General features: G+C 40.9%; 2 protein-coding genes and 1 long non-coding RNA gene across 7 annotated transcripts; 1 reads left to right on the top strand and 2 right to left on the bottom strand.

Moving 5' to 3' along the window:
- Positions 1–672: 672 nt before the first annotated feature.
- LOC112450553 lies at positions 673–3419 on the bottom strand. 2 transcript variants are annotated; one of them, XR_003039206.2, is made up of 3 exons: positions 3267–3419; positions 1908–2025; positions 673–975 (listed from the first exon to the last, which is right to left on the bottom strand). It is a non-coding gene; the product is annotated as an uncharacterized LOC112450553 (long non-coding RNA). The 2 variants fall into 2 exon arrangements; XR_003039205.2 differs by lacking the exon at positions 3267–3419 and adding an exon at positions 3044–3184.
- Positions 3420–3492: 73 nt separating this feature from the next.
- Positions 3493–10271, top strand: tardbpl (TAR DNA binding protein, like). 4 transcript variants are annotated; one of them, XM_017417773.3, is made up of 7 exons: positions 3495–4205; positions 5603–5766; positions 5880–6020; positions 6230–6400; positions 6504–6588; positions 7406–7548; positions 8351–10271. In XM_017417773.3, the coding sequence occupies exons 1-6, from the start codon at positions 3965–3967 to the stop codon at positions 7498–7500; spliced, it is 897 nt and encodes a 298-aa protein (XP_017273262.1). In that variant the 5' UTR covers positions 3495–3964; the 3' UTR covers positions 7501–7548; positions 8351–10271. The 4 variants fall into 4 exon arrangements, with proteins under 4 accessions (XP_017273261.1, XP_017273262.1, XP_017273263.1 ...); XM_017417774.3 differs by having other exon boundaries at positions 7785–8935; XM_037976957.1 differs by having other exon boundaries at positions 7406–8935.
- A 1888-nt stretch (positions 10272–12159) lies between these two features.
- Positions 12160–18312, bottom strand: pgd (phosphogluconate dehydrogenase). Its single transcript, XM_017417771.3, has 13 exons — positions 18167–18312; positions 17678–17753; positions 17415–17594; positions 17261–17326; positions 17057–17175; positions 16842–16911; positions 16599–16733; positions 16332–16521; positions 15130–15260; positions 13950–14083; positions 13238–13337; positions 12675–12797; positions 12160–12470 (listed from the first exon to the last, which is right to left on the bottom strand). Exons 1-13 carry the CDS (start codon positions 18172–18174, stop codon positions 12351–12353), a joined length of 1452 nt encoding a protein of 483 aa, XP_017273260.1. The 5' UTR covers positions 18175–18312; the 3' UTR covers positions 12160–12350.
- Between the last annotated feature and the right edge of the window lie 248 nt (positions 18313–18560).

Below are 18560 nucleotides of genomic sequence, written 5' to 3'. Positions count from 1 at the left end.
CAGTAGAACATTAAAAGTCACTTTTAAGTTTTCTGTGAAACAAGGTGGCATGAGCTGAACCGGCTGCTGGGTCTCGTCCCCGTCAGAAAGAGACGTGTTTGTTTAAGACCCATTTTGTCTGTGTCTGGGTAACATCCCCCCTCAGGTAACGGCTGGCAGAGCTCGGGCTGTATTTCTGTTCACATAATCAACCTTCACAAATGCAAACAGCCGAGCAGCAAGTGGCAGTGATGGAAATGAAAAGAAAAAAAAACCCTCCAGCTTTTACTGAAGTGGAAATTAAGACTAATTTAAAAGGGAAAAAAATAAAATGATTTTTAGTAATGCAAGTTGAACTTTTAATGATGAAAAATAATCCCATCATGAGTCTTCCAGGCCTGTTTTCTGCATTACATGTTCATTCTTCCCTGTGTTTCCTGTGGGATTTTGTCTTTTCCTGGTAGTTGTGCTGAATTCTTGGTATTCTTATCCAGCTGGAAGAGATGCATTACAGTGCCTTAAAAAAGTATTCATAACCCTAAATACAAACACGTGTCACACTTTTCAGATTTTTATTTGTTTAAAATTTTAAACAACTTCCACTTTACAGTTAGGTGGTACTTTGTTTTGGTTTATCATGTGGAAAAGGTAAAGGAGTATGAATACTTTTTAAGGCTCTATAAAAAAAAAAAAGACTAATGTCTCCGCTGATGCTTTTGAGTCCAGGACTTCTGGCGCTGCTCAAGTGTTTGTAAGTGTAGAATCAAAAAAACTTCAATCCAGTTGCAGAAATGGTGTTTCCAACCCCTAAAGGAAGGTTTTCTTTGAGCCTGATGAAAACTTATGCCCTCTGGCTGTGTTTTCATGCGAAGAACCTCGGTGGTCTCATTTTGCTTCAGCTTGAGGACAAATAAAGTATCCACACGCAGCTCCTTGGTTGTTTCATGTTCTATGTTTGGTGTGGGCATGTTCAGACCAAACACAACATTTCAGAAACTAAACCAGAAGAAAGAAATCACATTATTCAAACTGAAAACACAACAACAAAAACAGGAAATACATGAACAAAGAAAGAAATACATAACCAAAATCCCAGACATCTAAAGTGTTTTGTTCTCCAATTTGTTATTGCACTTTGTAAAAAAATATTGCATTCTCTGTACTGTGGCTGTCTATTCTATTTTACTATAGTTTTTACAATTTTGATTAATTCCATTTTGGTTTTGTTCAATGTTTTTGTGTTTTGCAGGACAGTTTCAGCCTCATTAATGCATTTTTTTATTACACCTAAAAGGACAGCAAATTTCTAGCAAATGTAAAATATAGGCTCAGAGGGTATTCTGTGAGGATTTTATTTTGAATTTCATTGTTTTTGTTGTTATTTACAGCAACTTCCTGGCCACTGACAGGTAAAGTGAGCAAAGCTTCTCATCATGTTGCAGCTGTTTGTTCTGCTGGGAAAATCTGCATCCTGACTCTGAGGAGGAGGTTACTTTGACACCTATCTAAATGTTTTTGCAGAGCACACACACCCCTCTAATGGCAGGAGTCATAATAGTGACACAGTATGCCAGTGCTCCATGAACAAACTGCTTAAGGTTGGCAAACAAAGAGGGATGTTCATCTGGTGTCCAGATACTAATCTGATGGGATCTGACTGGAAGCCTGAACCACAGAGTCCAGATGGTGCCAGCTCAACAGCAGGTAGGTGGTCATAATGTTATGGCAGATCCAAGCGTATTTACGTCAGCTTCTTTTTAAATTGTGCAAAAGATGGTAAAGTTAAGATACTGAGCGGGACTGAGAAGCAAACAAAAACAGTGCCCGGGGTGAGCGCATTAAACGCCATGAAGTGTCTAATGGTCACAATAACATCCAGTAATTAATCACCTCTTTAGTTTTACTGTGTCCGTCAGCAGCACACTCACCTTCACGTGGCAGTGTGTTCTCAATGGTCCACTGCTTTTTGTGATTTGTCTCTTTGAAGGTGAGCGCAGCATCCACCCTGAAGAACGGCTGCAGGACACGGTTGTTGTCTGCACAGGGCTGTGAGGAAAACAGTCTACTTTAGATGCTTCCAGGTCCGTACATCTGAACAAACATGCAAATAATTCCCGTTTTGACACCAAATAAATACCACAATAGTTTTATTGGATACACGCTGTTGCACCTCTAACCTGGGAATGGTCAGAGTCACATATTCTCTTATTTCCTCCTGACTGAAACTGTCAGTGTGGTTAACGGACACGTTACTGATTGTCAGAGCTGCTTTGTGATCATTGCCTCAACTGGTCAAATCCACGTGTTGTCTGAAAACGTGTAGCGCTGTCAAACTACTTCAGGAAAAAAAAAACAAAAAACAAAAAACATGTTCTTAGACGTAAAAAGAACTGTGAAACGAGTTGAGTCATCTGGTTAGGTTTATCTGGGGACCATCTGAAGGCAAACAACTTCAAATTGACACAACGCTCTGATCAAAATTCTTACAGTGCTCATGAGAGACATTATCATCTCTCATTTGATGAAGGGCATAAAGCAAACAGTTCCTGTGAGGGAACCCACCACCATCTCACAGGTGAAGCTGTTCTGAACAAAAAAAAAATGAACCCTACTTTTTGACACTATTTATACTTACGGTCCAGAGCAAACAATCTGAAAAAAACAGTCTTTACCTGTGAACTGTCAGGCTTTTAAAGTCAGGTTATTTAGTGCAATTTCAACCAAATTCATACACTAATTTACTATTTTATTAAACCCTTTAAACCATTTCAATATACCTGAATGAATGCTGTGTTGTGCTGTTTGTTTTTGTGGCTGTTTATTTTGTTTTATCAGTAAGCTTTGTTTCAGTGGCAGCATTTCAGACTTTATTGTACTATATATTATGTGCAATGACAATAAAGACTTTCTGTTCTATTCTGTTTTATAACTGGTTTAATTCATTTTATTTATTTTTCCTTACATTTTAGTTAATTTATTTTCTATTTGTTTAAAAAACAAAGGTAATTTGATGATTTAGGCACCACTGAGTTACTGTAAGACACTTAATAGGTATTTTACTTACTGTGAGTGTTCTGAAAATGTCCTCAGATTAAGTTATTTTACCACTGAAATATTATGCAGATGAAGGACATTTCTTAGCAAATATTTGGTAGATATTTTCTCTAACAATTTATCACGTTACTTTAAGTTTCATGGCGTTTTGTCTTAAGTCCTCAGCACCTTTTTGTTTGGGCTTTCAAAACTAGCATTTAAAGGGTAAATCACGAGCTTTAAACTTTTCTTACCAAAAACTGTTGGACACAACTGCACTAACACAACAAACCAATTATTGTGTAGTTCAAAAAGCACTGGAATTATGGTATAACTGATATTTTAAAGCCAAAATATCAAGTAAACTGCTTCGCGATTGAATTTCTGACTCCCCTATAAAACAATAAAAAGTGCGCCCTTCCGCCTCGATGATGTCATCTTTACAAGGTGAGCGGTTCACGCAGCCATTTTGTTAGCTAGCTTGAGGTTACAAAGATTAGCTTGTTTAGCTGTAGATATTTCGTGCTCAAATTTCACCTAACACGACAATTTTTCGATGCTTTCATCCATATTCTTTTTTCTGGCACACACTCGTGGGCTTCTCCAGGACGCGTGTGTTCGCTGACACTAAACACAGCGCGAAATTAAGTTATATGGTCATTCATTTTTTTTAGCTGTCTTAACTTTGCTAGCTCATTAGCTAGCTGGCTAACTTGTTTACGTTAATGGTTGAGAAAACATTCCGCTTTCATGACTAGGAACTTAAATGGTGCAGTTGTGGACTGAATGTTTAGCGCAGTTTGTCTGCTTTTGATTTTACGTTTTTCCCCCTCAGAAGTTAACTTGGGTCAGATTAAAAATTTAAAAAAAAACACCCCGGTGTGTGTTTACTAAGAACTTGAGCTCCATCAGCTGATTCCACTTGGACCAGCTCTCAGCCATCCGGGACACCATGTCAGAGCTGTACATTCGGGTGGCTGAGGATGAAAGCGAGGAGCCCATGGAGATCCCCTCAGAAGATGATGGTACTGTTTTGTTATCATCGGTGGCAGCTCAGTTCCCAGGGGCTTGTGGTCTGCGGTACAGGAACCCGGAGTCCCAGTGCATGAGGGGGGTTCGGCTTGTGGAGGGAGTCCTGCACGCGCCTGAGAGCAACTGGGGAAACCTGGTTTATGTCGTCAATTACCCCAAAGGTGAGATGATTGTTTTCAATTACTTCAAAGCAAGCTGACTCCTCTGTCTGCAAACGTGTTCAGCCAATCTCAACAAATGTATGGCAAAGAAAGTGCATCTAACATTAAGTTAGTGTATTGAAGCACCTCAGTGTAGGCATTATTAGGCTGTTTTCATGCCTTAGAAATTGTTGTATTACATATAAGTGTGGTGTGTGTGCAAAATTATCAATTTGCAATATGTTGCTGTTTAAATCACTCAGAAAACTTCTTGCAGGTAAAGGTAAGGCCTTGTTGATCAATAAAAAAAATGCATGCATCAAGGTGTGCACACTGAAACAACAGAAGCTGTTAAAGACATGGAAGTATTTTGTTGCTGCATCAAGAAATGTAGCTTTAAACTCTATTATACATGTCTTTTTTTGACAAGCGCTCATCTCAGACAGAATGACAGTGAGCATGTGTTCCCTGTACCTATATCCACCAGGAAGCTTCCACTGAAAGATTTAAAACCAGCAGCTTCGGTGGTAAGGAGGCTTATCAGTTCCCTTTGTCATGACTGACAATTAAAGCAAAAGCTTATATTTAATCTTTGGAGAGACATATGCCTCTGTTAGAGGTTGGTGTCTTTTTTTTCTGAATTGAGTTGGAGTTATATCCCCATTACTGTGGTGCCAGACAGCTCCGGGCCTCAATACAAGATGGTCGTCACGATGCATCACAATATTAAGCTCTTTACTCAGTTTATTGCCTGCTTTTGTTTCTGCCTCTAGTCCTGTTAGCTGCCACTCAACATCTCGCTCACAGAGTAAAGCAGCAGACAAGCGGTATGCCCTTCAAGTTGACGATTAAGCATTTTAAATCAACAGAAAACATTAGCAGCACCTGAACTAGCAAATATGTTTGTTGCACTTGAGATGTCAGATCTCATTCTGCCCAGCCTACAGCAGTGCGGTTTCACAGACTGACATGTTTGCTTGACTCTATTGAAAATGTGTGGCTCATCAGGAAAAGGAGAAACTGATTTTTTTTTAAAAAGAATGGATTATTGAGCAGCTCATATCTACTGTTCATCAAGAAGGCGTAAAGATTTTTCCTGCGAAAGTGAACCTTTCTTTAGTTTTAAAACAAGAAACGTTTGATTTATACCTATAGTGAACTTGTCTTTCTCTCTGTTATTTTAGGACCAATTGAGGTAAATTAACAAATGTCTAACATCATAGAAAACCTTGACTTTTCTGAAGATGAGGGTTATATGTAGGGGTCTTTGTTTTGTTTTTCTCTTGTGACTGTATGCTTGCTTTGCAGTTCCAGTGAAAAGCTAAGAGCCCAGAAAGTCCGTCAGTCTTTTTCCTTATGAGAATTTTAGAATTTGATGTGTTTTTTTTCTGATGTACAATACTATTTCTACTTCCCAGATAACAAAAGGAAGATGGAAGAAATAGACGCTGCCTCGGCTGTGAAAGTTAAAAGGGGCTTTCAGAAGACATCAGATCTCATTGTACTCGGCTTGCCTTGGAAAACAACGGAACAGGACCTAAAAGATTATTTCAGTACCTTTGGGGAGGTCATCATGGTGCAGGTACTGACGTCTCATTTCGTCTTGAATGTCGTCGGCCATTCTTTGTTAGGATCTGCGTGCCCTTCGAATGCACCTTTTTTTTATATGTGCTTTGTGTTCCGTGTTCACTCCAGGTGAAAAGAGACGCAAAAACTGGCAACTCTAAAGGTTTTGGGTTTGTCCGGTTTGCTGACTATGAGACACAGACTAAAGTCATAGCTCAGAGACACATGATTGATGGACGGTGGTGTGACTGTAAGCTTCCGAATTCAAAGGTTTGCTTAACGCTGTTTATTAACATTTACACAACTCCTAATAAGTTATTTTCACTTTTTTTGACCTTGATAATCACAAGTTAAAAGCTTTTGAATTGTAATGAGTTCCAAATGGGGGGGAAATACAAGTTACAAAAGCTGTTTAAATTTTATTTAAGTAGCTAGATTAGTCTTGTTTTGAGTATGACTGGACTTCTGTGTCCTCTCAGGCATGTCCCGATGAGCCCATGCGGAGTCGTAAAATCTTTGTTGGCCGCTGCACAGAGGACATGACGACTGACGATCTGAGGCAGTACTTCATGCAGTATGGTGAAGTCACCGATGTCTTCATTCCCAAACCATTCCGGGCATTTGCATTTGTCACGTTCGCTGATGATCAGGTAAGAAGTTCCACGCCGAGTTAAAATACTAGCAAAAAAAAGCACGTTTCATATAACTGATGCTACAGTAAGAGTTACAAATTGCCTGTCACTTTTCTCTCAGGTTGCCCAGGCTCTGTGTGGAGAGGACTTGATCATCAAGGGTGTCAGCGTGCACATCTCCAACGCTGAGCCCAAACACAATAATAGTAGGCAAATGATGGATCGAGGGCGGTTCGGGGCTGGTGGGTTCAGTCAGGGCTACGGGAGTAATCGTGGTGGGCTAGGCAGTGGTAGTGGCGGGGTTAATTTCGGGGCGCTGGGTCTTAACCCGGCCATGGTGGCGGCCGCCCAGGCAGCCTTGCAGAGCAGTTGGGGAATGATGGGCATGCTGGCTAACCAGCAGGGTCTGACCACAACGGCAGGCACAGCCTCCACAACCAGAGATCAGACGTATAGCTCTGCCAGCACCAGTTACAGCAGCCCCAGCTCAGCTAGCCTCGGCTGGGCTGCAGGCACCAACACCGCCTCCAGCAGTGGCTTCAGCTCTGGCTTTGGTGCATCTATGGAGTCCAAGTCCTCTAGTTGGGGAATGTAGTTCGCTAGAAATTGATCTTTTCTGTTGCTGTTAGGCTAATCTGGTAAGTATACCCATATGGAGGAATGGCTTATATCTTATTAAAAAAATTCACTGCCTTTTTCTTTGTTAAAGCAAAAATTTCTACTTGTGTGACTGATGGTGTAGTCATGCATTGAATGCGTGAAAAGTTTAGTTTGTGGAATCCTTCTCACTTTCTTGTTTTGTTTCTGAGCGTATGTTCTGAAAAAGATGGCCGTGCATGCATCATAACTATTTATAGACATGCACGAGTATCTGGATATCCTCCCTCCCCACAGTCCGTTGTGATGTGGGCAGTATATAATTATATATATTTATGCATTTGGTTGTAATTTTTTTTTTTGTTGTTTTTTTGTTTTTTTGTTTGCTATCTTTTGTAAACGCCTTCATAAAAGTTTCTTCTGCAGTTCATCAACTCTTTCACAATTTCCCTGGAGGACTCGCGTCATTGGCAGCAATGTTGGGCAGATCTCAGTATCAGTTCCCCTCCTCCCATGTGTAAATACATTATCATCCGAGAACAAAGCTTCACTGCATAAACTGTTAGACGGTGGGTGTTTTGTTTTTGTTTTGTTTTTTTTTTCCCCTCTCCCTCTTTTTGAGGGGGGGGGGTATAGAAATCTTGTCTGCTCCTGTCGCTTTTTCAGCTCAGTGAGTGGGATTGGTGTTGGACCGAGTGAGAGTGAGCGAACGGGAGAGCAAAGTGAAAGGAAGCACGAGTGAGAAGAACTGTTTGTGCAAATTTTTATACACTTTTTTTTTTTGTTGTTTTTGTTTTTTAAAAAGACAAATGCCTGGGAGAGTTGAGAAGGACCTGTGGCTTTGTGCGAGTGTGAGAGGAAGAAGCACGTACGAGTGTGTTCCCAGTGGCCATCACGAGGACATTTCTTGCATCTCGAGATCCCTAAGTTCTCTGCTTTTTCCTCATCATTTTCTATCAACCTTAAATCTTTAAGAATCACAGTGAAATGTCAAGTGCTATAACTATTTGTATCCTTTTGTAGAGCTTCCTTGCTGTCTGATTTGACGTGAATGCCGTCTGCTTGTGTGCTTCATTTTCTCCTTGTTACCACCCCTCTCTGTGTGAACATGTGACTTTGTGTTTTAGTGAAGTCTGTGTGGAGGGAAAACACTAAAAGTATTGGAGTTTGAAAGACGATGTGGTGAATGTTTGCAAAGTTCCCATTGAAAGTTTGTGTTTGAAGTGGACATGAATGCATTTTCTATGTTTTGTGAATTGAAGGGAAGTCTGAAATAAAACGTAATTTGACTAGGTATGATACCATCTTGACAGTGGCTTGTTTTTGACTTCACATTAATTGAATTGCCAACGCTTTAATTCACATGTATAGGATCGTGGAACGTTGGAACGCCCAGGTTCCCATCTGAACCCTGGTTGGAGTCAGTTACAGGGAAGATGAAGCTGTTTTTTTGTTTTTTTTTTACTTTTGCCCCCCATGAGCCATCACAAACCACAAAGGAGTTCCTGCACCTCGGCCTTAATCCTGACATGGATCTTCGTCACCTCACAAGCAAGAAACCTTGAACCACTTCATTTAGAGCGGATCATTATCACTTTTTTTTTTTTTTTGTTAAATCTACCTACATAATCTGGACCAAAGTCATATCTGCTTACTGACAATTATAATCTTGTCCTTCAAAATCTGTCACAAATCCTGTCTTTGTTTTGTTTTTGTAAAGCTGCTGTATTTGTCAGTAAGTTTTATTCTTTTACCTCCTAATAACCTCTGACTGATAAAACATATCAGTATTGGAAAGAAGTGAGCCCTTTTTGCTTACTTTTATTGTTAAAAAAATAAAATGATAAAAGCTACTTGATTTAAAAGAATTCAGAGAAATTGATTATAAATGCTAATGGGAAATCACTGTGTAATAAATTATTAGTCTCATTGTAAAATAAATCTTTTTAATCCTTATCTGCGGTCTCTGAATGTTGATAAACGTGGGGATCTTCTGTTAAGGGTTTAATCTGTCGTGCTGTAGTCCTTCCATGCCCTCACTTCAGCGAGTTTTATTTGGGAGCTCAGATTTTGTGTCAGTAGTGCTGAAGTTTCCTGCTTTGCTCTGTTGGTGTTCATCATAAGACTAAATATTAATGTGGCCTGTAAGAGGGTGTAGCTCCCCTGTCCTGCCTGCAGGTGGTGCTGTTGTGCCATTGCTTTGTTTAACCTTGTTTTGTTTTTTTTGAACATGCCCTGATAAGGGTAATGCTAATCTCTAAATGTCCCCCTCTCCCCTTCTGGAGGTTAGAGATTATTTGAATTTCTTAAACATTTAAAACTCTGAAATCTGTGTGTGCGCCATATTATTTCCTGAGGGGGGACTGGATCTTAACCTGTTTGAAAACTGATGTGATCTTCATTTTTAATCATTTGATCATAATAAAAATGAGACATGCATGTACCAAAAATAATGTGGAAAAAAGAAAGGATTATTTATCTGAATGGTCAGAGACAGTTACTGTAAAATATCCAGGATTGTTTATCTCTTATTGGGAAATGAAGACTTGATGCTGTTGACCCTGGATCATGAAATGGCCCCCACTGGTGGCATGTTGTGAAAGTCTTCCTGTGGACTTTTAAGTTTATTTGCTTGTTGTTGTTTGACATCCTCTGAGGTGCTGACCTCGGTCCGAGCGTTGAAGACGTGGCTCTGGAGTTTGCTCTTCATGGCAAACTTGTGTTCATATATAACTGTCCTCATAAAAGTAAATACTGCAGAGGAGTTGTTTTAAAAAGCTTGTCTGCAGAAGATGAGGGCAGGCTGCGTACAGGCCAACAATCGAAATGATATTTGAGAACATTTTGCATAATGCATAGAGGAACACGTTAAAGATTAATCACCAGGTTGTGTTACTTTTTTCCCCTGATTCTGTCAGTGATCCTGATCTTGTTGGGGTTTTGGTGAAGCAGATGTATTTGCAACAAAGAGCAGCTGATGAGGTTTCCACTGCAGACTTAAGGATCAACACTGTTTCTGTCACTGCCTGATTCATAGTAACACATCTGTAGGTGTTGATGTTTGATGCTAAATGTCCTAAATACGCCTCTCTGCATGGACCCATACAAGACGGATGATAAAGATGGATTAAAGCTGCATATTTCTGCTGAACAGACATTTGAATGTTTAGAAAGTTTGTTTTTTTTTCTACATGGCATTGTCTATTAGGCACATAAACTCAGGTTGTGAATACCCTGGAGTTTTGAACATTTTGATTTAATTCATTAAATTAGAACTGTTTTTTACATCCGATTGAAGTTTCTGCCTCTGTTCCATTTATCGTGCAAAATATAAAAATGTGAGCAGCTTGGAGATACGGACCACAACTCCAAATGTTTGTTTGTATCATCGTCTGAATCGTGCTGCAGTTTTACATTAAATCTTTCAGAGAAAAGAAACCAAACAAAACAGGACGTTACGTTTTACAGCCTGGTGTGTCTTTAGTGTCTGCAGAGAACTTAATTTTCCCCCTGCACAGCTCTGACAACTTGTCATCAGGCCTCAGTAAGAAAACAAGCCTCTCACTTATTCTAAGCAGCCAGTTTTTGGTGTTTCAAGCATCAGTGTTATTTGAATAATGTTTATATTCGTGCTCTCCAGCACGAGGAGTCAAACTTGAAGGTCCGTGATGTGTCCTGAGATGGTTGAAGACGGGTTTTCTTTCAGTATGACAGGAAACAAAAGCATCAGTGTCACAACAAGGCTTTGTTTGCTGTGACATGGGTCAGACTCAGAAATATCCATCACTGTGGGAGGAGCGTGCATCTTCCTCAAGATTTGTATACGTTTTTTTATTTGTTTGCACAGTGAGACTGTAGTGTGACGTGTCTTTAGTTTTGAAGAAGTAAGTGAATCTGACATTTGTTACGACCTAGTGATGAGCCAACCAGCACAAAACAGGAAGCTGAAGGGGAGATTCTAGTCTTTTGTTCGCCGACAAACAGACAATAAGAGGAAGTAAAGGGGTTCGTTTTGGTGCATTCTCACCTGGAGCTGTTTTCAACGAGCAACATCTGCTCTGAGGCCTGACATTCTGACCTCTGCTCGTCTCGTTCCAACACCAGATGCTGCTTTGACACTTGCCTCCTCCCTAACAACTTTGTGTTGCTCTGCAACTACCCCCCCCCCTCCTTTTCTGACATCATTTGGTTCCTTAAAAAGAGCATGACAAAGAATCAGTGCTGGTCATATTGTTATGGCTGATCGGGGCATTTAAATCCATGTGTTTTACCATCTAAACACAACTGAGGGGCATTCAGAGGAACTTTATTCATACTTTTCAACAACTTCTGCTACAGAGCTGTATATTTGTAATTTCTCACAAACTGTTCATCTGATCCACCTTCAGCTTCATGTGTGAGATCTTATAACTTTTGTACTTCTTGTAAAAAAGAAATACCAGAGCACCACCTGCTGACTAAAACCACCAAACTAAGAGCCCTGAGATTAATCTCCCCTTGAAACAATTCATAATTTAGAGTAATCTAGCAGCAATACTGCTATATTTCAAATGTAGTATTTAAAAATCAGTCTCAAAATACTATGCTGTCTAGTAAAACTTCTATTAAAAATAAAGACATTTGTAAAAGTTACCAGATAATGCAGAGACCCTAGACTTTTTATATTATTTTGATCATCCAGTGTTTAGATGCTCCTGAGTCCATCTGCTGGACAACATGTGATACTGCAATTCACTGTGGCACCTGTTATAAAAGCATCCTGTGCTGCTACAGAGGGAAACAAGTGAAGCTTTTAATTTTCTGATCATCTGCAATAAATCCACTGATACTGTTAATGCATCCATGCATAAATGTAATAAATGTCATCTGTCTGTCTGCCTCTTCTTCTTTTAACTGTTTATACATCAACCAGCTTCTGTAAAGCAACGCCTAGTTTAGTTTAAGTCACAAACATGCAGGTAAGGACCATTCAAGCTACTTAGAAAGGGATTAAATCTTAATTTAGCCTGTTACAGCACAGTGCATGGGTTCACCTTAATCCATTGTTTCCACTGAAAACCCCCCGGGCCCAACAGGACTGGTGAACATTAACCCTGCATCCACAGGAAATCAACCCTTCCCCTTGTGGGACTGTTTGCTACACCAGAAAAGACAAAAAGAAGGAGTGTTTGTACACCATCTCTGGTCCTGTTTTTTCTTTTTTTTTATTAACGAAAACTACAACAAATCTCTGAGAGGCAGAAACGGCTGGACGAAGCTATTTGCCGGGGTGGTTATGAAGGTGGAATTTATCACACGTCGTCTCCTCCTGCAGGTAAAATCCTCCTGTTCCTAATTTTCCATCGTATCTGTGTTTGAACCAACGCTGTCACTAAGCGTTGTAGGAAGAGGAGGAGACGTTTCCGCCGTGGCCTGTCCAGTTAGTGTGGACGTAATGACCGGGGTTTGATAGCAGCTCGTACGTGTGGGCTCCAAAATAATCCCTCTGGGCCTAAAAGGAAGAAAACACAAACACTGTTACGTTGTATTAACACGGTTATGTTAACTATCATCTACAATGCCATGAGCGACAACTAATATATAACATGCTTGTCATGTGCTGTGATACAGACAGAAGCCCATGAAGATCCCAACACGTGATTTGTTGGGGTTTTTTTAAAATCTGGTAATGTCCCAGCCCTTCACGGTTCCTCACCTGCAGCAGGTTGGCAGGCAGCATCTCGTGTCTGTAACCATCATAGAAGGACAAAGCTATGGTGAAGCAGGGCATCGGGATGCCATGCTGGACTCCAACGCCAACTGTCCTGCGCCACGACTCCTAAAGCAAGAGAGCAAGCACGTTTCCCCCCCCGTCCCCAGTGAGAAATCACACCTCAGCTTCTGGACAAGAGAACTTTAAAACTTGAACTTGGACCAAAAAAAAAAAGTGCTGCGTTGCTGTGAAACTCTTGTACACATCTGCTGAGTCAAAATGTGCTCAATGTTGTACAAAATAAAGCTGAATTTAAGCTTTACAGGCTTATTGAGCCTGAATTTAAAAACAAAAACAATTAAAACTATTGTCCTTCCTTCAGCAGCACGATGTAAAGTGAAACCAACAGATTTCAGTTTGAAAACCCAGATAGACAACAATTAGGCCGACAAGTCAAAGGATTGCTTCACTCCTTTTGGTTTGTTTAAAAAAAAAGAACTTGTTTAGATTCTTTGTCAATGTGGCTGTTGTAAGCTTGTGTCTGACCACTTCCTCCTTCCTCATACCTGGCAGTCTTGCACAGCTTTACTGAAGAAACTGTCCAGCAACAAGTTCTGCAGGTCAGAGTTGCGGTCGAACGCCTCCTTAATTTTACCCAAGAAAACGCTGCAGAGGAGAGAGAACGACGTCAGCAAAAAGATGCAGCAGAGATAAAAAAAAAAAAATAATAATAATAATTAGACTTATTTTTAAAACCTCCTCGTTGTTTGCAATCATTTATAATAAAGCCTTTGGGAACACGCTGCAGCCTGTTAGCTGGTTTTGCAGTCATGCTTGGCGTTTTGTTTGAAATAGATTTCTGCAACGTTTTTTAATCAGATTAGAGAAAACACAGCAGTGTCGCAGTCACGATGTCCTCACTCTCCTCTCAGTCTGGTTTTACAAAGAAACACACATTTCCTTTAATTACATTTATCTTTCTAAACTTTGACATTACAACAGACGGGAGTAACAAAAACCCTGACTTCCTTTATGGCACAACATTAGAGTTTCCTCTTCTCAGCTTTAAGAAACATGAAGCTGTGACTGAAGCCCCAACTTTTCTATGAAGAAAACTAAAGAAATGACAAACAGAACTTTTCACTTCACGCTTTTTGCTTTTGCAAAAAGGGATCTCTTCAGCTACGGAAACCACCATAAATGTTAACGTATTTTGTGCAGGAAAAAGTGAAGTAAACTTGTTTTTTTTTTAAACCAGAACACTGAGTTTAATCCTACCTTCGGATGATGCAGCCTCCTCTCCACATCAGCGCGATCGCACCGTAGTTGAGTGACCAGCCGAACTCTTTGGCCGCTTGACGCATCAGCATGAAGCCCTGCGCGTAGGAAATGATCTTGGAGGCATAAAGGGCCTGAAAACAAAAGGGACAGATGAACAGTATATCCTGATGTAGTCCCATAATGTGCAGTATAATGGAGCAGCTACAGTAAATATTTATTTTAAGACTTGATCTCAAGAGAGAGAACTTGAACACAGTCAACCAGAGAAATGCAAGTTCTCTGATAATATTTATTATACCTGCTGGAGCTGTGGTTTCTCATTAGATGTCATTAGAAAAAAAAACTGATTCAAATTGCCCCTTTAAAAAAAACAAAACTGTTTTTGCAAAAATCAGAAACCGTGTACTGCTCTGTACATCTGCGTGGCTTTTCAAGAGATTAAACTGCAAAATTCTTTGAAAGCAAGATGGCCAAACATCATCATAATTCTCACCATACATAAGAAAACATCACAGAAATAAAAAGATGAAGATAGAAATTAATTATTGTTACTTTCGATTCTAAAAATCACCTCAGGATCCACAACAGGAGGTTCAAACTGAAGGTTTAGCCACAACCCTTAAAGTCCTAAACATCATCAAACTTTGTAGACAGAATTTAAAATCCTGGTGCTCGTAGGACAGCTTAGGAGCTAGAAGCCTTTAGCAGAACGAACAGGTGGAAACCTCAGTGACTGAGTGACTACAAGCTATAATACTTGTCAAAATTGGTTCCTGAAAACTAAACTGTGCAGGATGTTCAACTTTATTTTGTGTACTTTGTTTTAAAACATTTTTTTTTTTTAAGTAATCTTGCTTTACATGTTTCCGAGCTGCACCATCTTGTTCACAGAACAAAGTTGACCAACCTGCAGGATGTGATCAGAAACTGATAAAAGCTGTATGTTTGCTGAATGTTGCAAATGTTCAAAGTGTTACTTTTCATCAGTTCTGCAACACTAGAATCCCAAAAAGTCCAAGTCTTTTCTGTATAAAACTATTCTTCCTCAATCTCAGACTGTCATGGTTTTTCATAAAACTTTTTTTTTACATCACAAATATTGAATAATAATAGATTTCAATGACTGAGCCTCTATCTCACCAGTTGCTATGATATTGAAGCGCAAAGTGTGTCCTACCTTTCTAATGTCCTCCAGGAAGGCAGCCTTGTTGCCGCTGAATTTGACTCCCTGTGGGCCTGAGAGGCTGCGGCTGGCCTGCACCCTCTCATCCTTCAAAGACGACAGGCATCTGGCAAAGACAGCCTCCCCTGAGACACGGACAGGAAGGAGGGAAGACAGAGAAAACGAATGAATACAGATTAACAGTTTGCATTCTGCCCATGTTATTATATATGAGCGTCACACAGAAAAGCACAAGTCTTCAGTCAGGACAGAGAGGCACGAGGAGCTACTGAAGTCTCTCACAGCAAGTACAGCAAAGGAACACGCAGGAGAACGCCACAAAACAGCAGCACTGTGGGATCAGCATGACTCAGCACTATTTCTAACCTTGTTTTAAGCAGGAGTGTCATTACTGTGTTGAGGGGCGGGAAAAAAAACTACAGGCAGGCTTGTCAATTGCGTGATTAAAAATGATCAAATATTTCCTCATGGAACAAAAGATAAGAAAATAAAAAATAAAAAATACCGGTTCAGTCAGCATGACTTGCTAAAAGCTGTCCAGTGAAATGATGCGAGACAAACTGTCCATGTGGGGGGAACGCTATCATGTTTAAGTCTGAAATCCACCCATGCGTACTGCTGCACATCGGCTGGATCAGTTCCCACACAATGAAGGCTTTTGTACGGGGCGATCTGCAGCCCTGACAGTAAACAACCTAAAATAAAACTAATCTGAACAAAGCCTGAATGGATTTGGTGACGGGGCAGTTTGGGCTGCAAAAGATCTGCAATAAAATCTCACATAAAGCTGACCTTTTTGTTTAACTCTAACTTCAGTTATACACCCAAAAGGTGGAGTGTTTCGCAACTAATACATGCTCTCATGTGTCTGTTAGCGAAACAGTCATTCAGTCACAGAAAACAACAAATCCAAATCCCCTTTAATCCATCTGAGATGAGCAGACCAGAAGAAAAGCCTCCAATCATCTTCTGTTCAGCCTCATATTGATCACATCTCCCAGAAGAAGCTCACTGGCAGCTTTCTGTTGACTGAAAACAACTTGGTTTTCTCTACGTTGCCAATGTTGAAACCGTTTCAGGTGTGGTTTAGTGTCTTTGTTCAGGTTATCAGAAAGGATCACGGTTTACTGAAAGCAACCAGCACTGCAGGAAGAGACCAGGAAACAAAACACTTCCTCTTCTACGGGCTTTCTTACCAATCAAGGTGACAGGTGTGCCGTACTCCAGGGCTGAAATGGCCGTCCACTTCCCCGTGCCTTTCTGTCCGGCGCTGTCCCGAATTTTGGGCAGCAGATGCGTACCGTCGGCCTCCCGGTATTTGAGGATGTTGGCTGTGATCTCAATCAGGAAGGAGTCCAGTTCCGTCTTGTTCCAGCTATCGAAAGCCTGAAGGAATAAAAGTTCGGTCAATTCAGCGCATTTTATACCGTGAGAAAAATGTTGTGGCGTTACGACAACCTCACCTTTGCCATCTCATCGTGGTCCATCCCCAAAACGTCCTTCATTAGGTGGTAGGCCTCACAGATCAGCTGCATGTCGCCGTACTCGATGCCGTTATGGACCATTTTCACAAAGTGACCTGCGCCTTCATTTCCAACCTGCCAGAGTGACGCGGTATTGTAAGATATTAAAGCCACCATGTCCTACACAGTCAGTGCAGTAAACATTACAAATATATCTTTAAAAGAAACCACTGATGCACCCACCCAGTCACAGCACGGCTCTCCTGTTCCAACCTTGGCAGCGATGCTTTGGAAAATGTCTTTTATGTGTGGCCTTAAAAAAAAAGAAAAGAATTCAGACACCAAGCGTTAATTTTTAAATCAACTTACACGTTCAAATCAGCTAATTAATCTTCACTGACAGTCAGTTTTAACAGGTCAAATAAACACCCAGCATTTGGAGCGTTTTTCTAACTCACCAGGCTTCTTCATGACCCCCCGGCATGAGTGAGGGTCCATAACGTGCGCCCTCCTCTCCACCGCTCACTCCGCTCCCAACAAACAGCAGGTTCTTCTCTTTCAGAGTCTTACACCGCCGCTGTGAAACAAACACAGGACAAGCTGTGAGGATATGCTCTTAGAAGTAAAGATTTTCTGCTAAAGAGGGACTCTCAGAGACTTACTGTTGTGTCTCTGTACTCCGAGTTGCCACCATCGATGATGATATCCCCGGGTTTTAGAAGAGGAACCTAAACAAACAACAAGCACAGCCTTCATTAAAGTCATTCAAAGCTTATCAGTAGTGGTTTTACTGCAGTTTGGTGCAAAACAACCAACCAGTTTATCAATGAAATCGTCCACAGCGTGTCCGGCCTTGACCAGCAGGATGATCCTCCTGGGCATCTTCAGCTTGGACACCATGTCCTCCAGGGACTCGGCCCCGATCACCTTGGAGCCCTTCGCCTCGTTCTGCAGGAAGTCGTGCACCTTGGACACAGTTCGGTTGTAGGCGCAGACCTGTCGGACAGAGATGGCTGTCAGTCAGAGGAAGAACCGTGGCTCCAGCGGGACGCGTAAACAAACAGGAGCGAAGGCCTTACCACAAAGCCATGGTCGTTCATGTTCATGATGAGGTTCTGGCCCATAACAGCCAAACCAATCAGTGCAATGTCTGCTCTGTGGAAACAAAGAGTGCTCACATTTACTGACAGGACCTGATGACAAGCACCCAGCAGGTCGCAAAACACAACAGAGGCTAAGATTCTGCTATTTTCGTTGTAATCGTAACAAATGCAAATGACAAAATGAACCTACAAGGCCAACTATAAAGCTCACTTCATTTCCCAGAGTCCATAGCGATTGCATAGGTCACTACTCGTTCATTTTTTTAGGTTTAATATCGTAAATTTCCTGCTAAACACAAAAGCCAGATGGCAGCACGGCAAGAAAACGAGAGCAGATATAGTAGCTGATACTGTAAGTAGCTTAGTGTCAGTAAAACGTCAACAAATGGTTAAAATATAAACCTTGACTATAAACAAACGCATTTCCAACTATCTGAATGAGTAAAAACTCGTTAGAAAACTTACTCAGCCATCGTTCTCTGCGGGTAAATTAACGGTAAGGTAAGAAGTATCTAAATGACAGTCGTGTTCTTCTCTCCAGATTTCCTCCTCATTCGTTTTCCACTTCCTCGTTCCTCGTTCCTCTCCTGAACGTGAGGCTGAGCAGATTACGCACGCCCACATTCAGAATTCGCCAATCAGAGAGCGCCTAAGGAACAACCCACTTTGCTCGGGATTTCTGATTGGTCCAGCGCCCTGAGCAGAGGTACCGCGTCTCCCATTGGCTGCTCCAGCAGCTCATGAGGTTTTTAGAGTAAAGCTCCCTGCAAGACCAAACATGATCAAGGTTTTTAATCATTTCAGGCTTAAACACTTTTATGAAATGAAAGAATTCAAAAACGTCTTTTATCTCATAAGT

Source organism: Kryptolebias marmoratus, linkage group LG8 (assembly GCF_001649575.2).
Source record: "Kryptolebias marmoratus isolate JLee-2015 linkage group LG8, ASM164957v2, whole genome shotgun sequence".
Classification (NCBI taxonomy): Eukaryota; Metazoa; Chordata; class Actinopteri; order Cyprinodontiformes; family Rivulidae; genus Kryptolebias; species Kryptolebias marmoratus.
The sequence above is the reverse complement of the archived record's forward strand: the minus strand, read 5'-3'. Positions and strand labels throughout refer to the sequence as shown.

What these genes read in the sequence shown, in the direction of transcription:
- tardbpl (XM_017417772.3), top strand. Translation starts at nt 3,965, where the DNA reads ATGTCAGAGCTGTACATTCGGGTGGCTGAGGATGAAAGCGAGGAGCCC. An exon ending in TGTCGTCAATTACCCCAAAG is followed by an intron (nt 4,206 to 5,602) that starts GTGAGATGATTG and finishes TCTACTTCCCAG; the next exon opens with ATAACAAAAGGAAGATGGAA. An exon ending in TCACGTTCGCTGATGATCAG is followed by an intron (nt 6,401 to 6,503) that starts GTAAGAAGTTCC and finishes CTTTTCTCTCAG; the next exon opens with GTTGCCCAGGCTCTGTGTGG.
- pgd (XM_017417771.3), bottom strand. An exon ending in TCCTGGAGGACATTAGAAAG is followed by an intron (nt 14,084 to 15,129) that starts GTAGGACACACT and finishes TTTTGTTTTCAG; the next exon opens with GCCCTTTATGCCTCCAAGAT. An exon ending in TGCCTGCCAACCTGCTGCAG is followed by an intron (nt 12,471 to 12,674) that starts GTGAGGAACCGT and finishes TCTTCCTTTTAG; the next exon opens with GCCCAGAGGGATTATTTTGG.